This window comes from Vanessa atalanta, chromosome 5 (genome assembly GCF_905147765.1).
Source record: "Vanessa atalanta chromosome 5, ilVanAtal1.2, whole genome shotgun sequence".
Classification (NCBI taxonomy): domain Eukaryota; kingdom Metazoa; phylum Arthropoda; class Insecta; order Lepidoptera; family Nymphalidae; genus Vanessa; species Vanessa atalanta.
The window spans coordinates 4,789,238-4,795,526 of NC_061875.1; the positions used below are offsets into that span (position 1 = coordinate 4,789,238).

The window sequence follows — 6,289 nt, forward strand, 5'->3', positions numbered from 1 at the left end:
TTCGTAAATGTTACGGTACTATAATATATTGGTGTAAAATATTTTTATGTTTCCTTATTATAACCCAACTAATAAACAATGTTGACATTGACATAAAAAACACTACGGAATAAGTGCAATTTTATTTATCATCGTTATTGATGTGACTCACAAGATGTCCGATTTGATAGCTTTATGATATCGATGTCGGTTTCTCTGAATATATTATACAAATATCACGCCTCGACACGTGTATATGATACAAATTATAATTCACATTCAAGTTTTCTTTATAAGTTAGTAAAGAATCAACTTTTATTCTACTAATGCCTGAAAATACTGAAGAGGACAAAGAGCAGACAAAGGCAAAAGATGAGATTAGTTGCCCCATGTGGATAAAGACTTTACAGGTTACTTGGTGGTAGAGCTTTGTGCAAGCCCATCTGGGTAGGTACCACCCACTCATCAGATATTCTACCACCAAACAGCCTTACTCTGTATTTTTGTGTTACGTTTTGAAGGGTGTGTGAGCCAGTATAACTACGGGCACAAGAGAAATAACATCTGAGTTCGCAAGGTTGGCGACGCAGAGGCGATGTAAATGGTTAATATTTTTTAAGGCACCATTGTATATGCCCGGTGGTGACCACTTACTATAAGGCCCATTTGCTCGTCCGCCAACCTATACCATAATAAAAACCATGGATGAACTCGTTGGTCTTCATTCACGGAAGATCAACGAAGGGGATGAAGTAAAGCCAAATAATACAATAATCTCATAAGTTAAAAGACGTAATATAATAATACTTAAATTTTATATTTTTTGTTAAAATATAAATACAATTACCTAATTTTTTTATTTAAATACAATATTATTATACGAATAACATCCTGATATTAAGCGCTTATGGGGCTGCGAGTGCACGATGTGAGGCTTCGGCTTGCATAAAATTTATCAAAATGAGAATAATTATATGTAAATGCATCGAATCAGTAATAAACGGTGATCAATGTCAAAAATGTATACAATCAATTTAACTGAAAGTCATATGTAAACATCGGTTTATTCAAATTTTAAATATTTTTAGCCGAATTAACCCAGTGGTTAGAATAGGTGAAACTTAAGCGATGTTTGCGAGTCCGAAAAAATACCACTGAATATACATATTGAATTTGTATAAATCATTCATCTCATGTATTGTGCCTTCAAAATATCAAGAATCATTATCAAGGGTGTAGGTCACGTTGTGTTATAATCTATTTCATACGATCTCGTTCTTTTATTTCAGATCCTCGAACGGAAAACTGGTGGCTGATGTCCGGCCCTGGTCCCCTGATCACACTTCTCGCAACATACTTATACTTCTGTACTTCAGTTGGCCCTCGATACATGAGGGATCGGAAGCCTTATTCCTTGAAGAATACCATTGTTTTTTACAACATTTCACAAATATTGTTAAGCATATTTTTGGTCTATGAGGTAAGTTCTATAAAGCAGTTTTTTAATTGTATATCACTCTTTGATATTTATTCTTACATAAACCAGTATCACCGATGAATAATGCGAGATGGAAAACATTTTTAATAGTAGGGTAGTACACTTAAGCGTCACTAAATTACTAAAAAAAAATATAATATAGTGAACATAATAACTGTTTTTGTTGTACCGTATTTAATGTAATCATTGCAGTTAATAAATAATAAATATTGGACAACTTCACATACATTACTCTGATCCCAACGTAAGTATGTAAAGCACTTGTGTTATGGAAATCAGAAGTAACGACGGTACCACAAACACCCAGACCCAAGACAACATAGAAAACTAATGAATTTTTTCTACATCGACTTGGCCGGGAATCGAACCCGGGACCTCGGAGTGGCGTACCCATGAAAACCGGTGTACACACTACTCGACCACGGAGGTCGTCATTAGTTATTACTTTGTTATAAGTTTTAAAAGGTTTTCTAAGATCTTTACTAAATTGTTTGAAATATACAACTAGGTATTTATTTGAATCATTAATTTTCTATTATGTTACTAGTGTAAAAAAGACGTACTTCAAAATTTATATTCCCTCTAAGATAAATATTGAGGATATCAAATGAATATCGATTTAAATACCAAGTTCAATTCTTTAAATGATTGACGTCAAGGGAAAGTTATCACGTGAGAAACCGCTGACTCAACTAGCAAATTAGCCTAGAGTCATTTGTCAAGCATTGTAATTTTCACGTCTTTAAGGTCGAATATACCATCGAAACCAATATTTCTCGCCACTATCACTGATAAAAACTATAAATGTTTTTCTATTTCACATATGTAAATTACCTTATATTTCTAGGGTTTAGCTTCCGGTTGGTGGAATGACTACAACTACTCCTGTCAACCAGTGGATTATTCAGATAGCCCAAAAGCTCAACGAGTATGTATATTTTCACACATTTAAAGAGAAATTATATTACTTTTTCTCACAGTGATTGTTAATTCTATAAAACGATGACGATTGTGTATTTTGACCAATTTTATTAGATAACGTTGGTCAATATGATTGAGGACTCGGCTACCGTGCAGGAAATATATTATACGTGCACAAGTGTAAGCGCAAACATAAACACATTCTTTCTTTGTTCGTTCTTATTATTCGATGGGACGGCAGTCTTATACAACCGGAGACGTCCAGATATAAGTCCAACACCTTTACGCACCAACCGAGGTAAGGCAGTGTAGCATTCAAACTTCGAGCTGCTAGTAAAAAGCCAACGGAAGTACTCAATGTTTCTTTAATTGCCTGGTCCGGGTTTGGTTCCTAGGACCTCTCTGTCTGAAGCCTTATAAGACGGACATAACAGCGAGGCGGTCTTATACTAATAATTGTTTACTATTATTATTTTTCTTCTTAAAGATGGCAGCAGCTGTCTGGTGGTACTTCTTTGCAAAGATAGTTGAATTACTGGATACAATATTCTTCGTACTAAGAAAAAAGAATAAACAGATATCATTTTTGCACCTTTACCATCACACAATGATGCCAATTTGCGCTTGGATCGGCGTCAAATTCCTACCAGGTGAGATTAAATATTTAATTAAACATAATATGGTTGGGACAAGGCTATTTGCATTACGTTACATCCTTTATTAAGCCCTTATTAGATCAGATTACATTAAAACAAGCACGTGTATACTAATGAACTCCACTAATAGTATCTCGTTACCAGTTATATTATTAAAAGGTGAGTTTCATTGTTTTTGTGGATTCATGTAAAATACAATGTAGCAATACCTTTAGTACAAATTTTTATTTGATTTCACTTAGGCTCGTAAATATGTCCCTGCAACTGGCTATTCTCTTAATTAAAGGTCTTAAGGTCAGTACCCTCTGCTACTGTCCTTATTCCACCATGTTCCTCCAGTGCGAGTTGATAGTTAAACATTTGGCAGGAATTCATCCGACATATGTAGATTTTCTCACGATTTCCTCTTTTATTTCTTTTCCTCTTCCATCTTTGTTACAAGATCTTATTGAAGCTAGCCATTGCTCGATAAAATGTATTATGAAAATAAAAAATATATATATACAAAACTAAACCAGAGTAAGTGCTCTCATCTTTTTTCTACATTATATTGTCAGTTATGTAAAGTATACATAATAAAATTTACTCTTTAGAAAAACCAAAGCAAATTTAATTTATATAACCATTGATGAAACCAATATTCAATGAAAATTCTAGAACTACTACACAATAGGCCGAATTTCAATTAAATTATTGACGTTTGTTTTTTGTTTTTTTTTTAGGTGGTCACGGAACCCTTCTTGGTGTAATCAACTCCTTCATTCATATCATCATGTACACTTACTATCTTATATCGGGTCTTGGTCCTCAATACCAGAAGTACATTTGGTGGAAGAAGCACCTCACCACCATGCAACTGGTAGGTTAATTTTATTTAACAAATTATTTGTGTTTATTAATTGTATTTATTACATCGTTATCATATTATCTAAGAACGATAATTCAGCCCATATAGTAATTTGCTGGTAAAATATATCCAGAACATTTTCAAAAAAATTAAAAAAAAAAACGTATTGACTGAGGTCTATTATTATCAACGACAACTATATGTATGAACTGTCTAAGATGTTTGTTTTTATGACGTGGCGTTAGCTATTAACGGAATGAGTTTGTTTAATAATTAAGGTACATTCATAATACTCGCCACAAAATTTAATGTCTACCCTTTTTTAAATATAAACAAATACTTGTTTGTTTTTGAAAATCATAGAAGCTAACACTTTAGGCTTTCGTGATGGTCGTCTCTCCATCGTTGTAGTCTTCTACGGTAACAATGATCAATCATCATTGTGATTAAAGATAAATTGTTACATTGACTTTTAATAAACTATTTCGAAACTGGAGTACATTTATATATTTCATTTTGCTTGTCATAATTAGGTTCAAAATTCGAAAATATTGTGAAGATAATCTGCAACTATGTGATTTTTTTTTCTGTTTAATAATTTACAAAGCATTGAAAAATTACAATAGACAAAAAAAAAGCATTACTAAACTTCCTTATTACAATAAATAAAAAAAAGAAACAGGTAAATGTCATAAAATGCGATATTGGTTAGCAAGTTTGACATATCTTTTAAATTTAAAATGTTTTTATACAAAGTTTTATCTTCACCTATAGAGTATAAATTATAGACATTCTCTTCTCACTCTCTCGAATTCGACGTCATCATGTGATCAGAAGACTCATACGTATATAAAGTTTATATTATTTAATTTTTTGCAAAGATGATATTTATTTTACATTTTAAATGTTAACTAGTGAGTTAATTATGTGATTTTCTCGTTTCAGATTCAATTCATGATTATATTCTATCATAACTTCAGCGTTATGTTCGATGAATGTAATTATCCAAAGTTCATCAACTTCCTACTGTCTCTCAACGCGGGCTTGTTCCTATACATGTTCGGTAACTTTTACTACCGAAGCTACGTCAAAGGAAGTAATCAAGAAAAGTGTATAGATGATTCAAGTACCACTAGGATAGTTGAAAATAAGTCAAAGGATTGTTAGCGAATAACGTGCTCAAATAATTTAATGTTATTTTTTAATGTGATTTTATGTTATTATATTTTAAATAGATTTAAGCAATTCAGACGTGGTGACTGATATTCATATCAAATAGGTAAAGGTTCTTGGCAATATTCCAAATGTTTTTTATTACGTCATCATTGATTGAAATTGTTGAGTTTTAAGTATTATGGATTTCAATATTTTTTAAAGTGTTAAAGTTTGTTTTTTTTTTTGTTACCATTCAGATGAGTGACATATATTTGTTATAAGCGTAAAATAACAAAATTTTCTGAACAAAAATTTTATCATATAAATGTAAGTTATAAAAATAATGTATGATTCAGGACTCCGATAATGTAAGTTTGCTACAAGAATATGATAAATGGTTGTTTTAGTTTAAGGTAATCCTGCCATTTTAGTTACAGACAACACCACTCATCTATATGGTTTTTAAAGTTACAAATATTTTAAAGGATAATTTCGCAGTTTGCGCGTGAAAATTGATTATATTTCTATATCACATAAAATATCTAGTTTTTCTAAAGATTTTGATATAAATTGTTCTATAAAGTGCAATCTTAAACAATAATAAATAGTTTTAAGGCTTAGATCGTGTTAGATAAAATTATTAAAAATAAATAAATCATTAAATAAATCATCTGACGACCACAAGTAATTCTGGCTTAGGTTCAGTCATAACATTAGATTTATTACGAATTCGATTAAAACGATTTTACGAATGAATTTATTCATATATTTTTATTTATAAAAATATGAGAGAAACACTATTTATTTTCATAAAAATTAAATTTCAAACAATATGCAAAATTATCATCGAAAATATTTATAACCAAGTTACACACATTGAGGATTTAACTTTTGCTTCATAAAACATGCGAAAAATTTTAATGATCGTCGTTTTAAAGCGCAAAACAAAATCCGTGCAGTACCATGAGAAAATATAATTGTGCACGCTTTAAAACGCGCAAACTTTCAGCAGAGAAACATAAAGTGAGAGTTGTATGCACATAGTCGTGTTTCTAGGCAAATCCGCGAATATACGCGATATACGAGACATTGAATGAATCTTTATTTAATTAATGTTATCATCTTACGTCAAATAATTTCTTGGATGTAATTTATATTATTATTTTAAACGCTGTAATACAGTAAATATTTGTTTTTGGGAACAAAGACATTTTATAATATATAAGCCGTCTG

The 6,289-nt window shown here is 31.1% G+C and overlaps 1 protein-coding gene across 1 annotated transcript in view; it reads left to right on the forward strand.

Moving 5' to 3' along the window:
* Positions 1-6,199, forward strand: part of LOC125064391 (elongation of very long chain fatty acids protein AAEL008004-like) — a 42,515-nt gene extending 36,316 nt beyond the window's left edge. The window contains exons 3-7 of the mRNA XM_047671383.1: positions 1,269-1,459; positions 2,325-2,405; positions 2,886-3,048; positions 3,777-3,913; positions 4,847-6,199. Coding sequence (XP_047527339.1) covers positions 1,269-1,459; positions 2,325-2,405; positions 2,886-3,048; positions 3,777-3,913; positions 4,847-5,068 — 794 coding nt within the window. The 3' untranslated portion in view covers positions 5,069-6,199. The remainder of the gene's footprint in view (positions 1-1,268; positions 1,460-2,324; positions 2,406-2,885; positions 3,049-3,776; positions 3,914-4,846) is intronic.
* Positions 6,200-6,289: the final 90 nt, after the last annotated feature.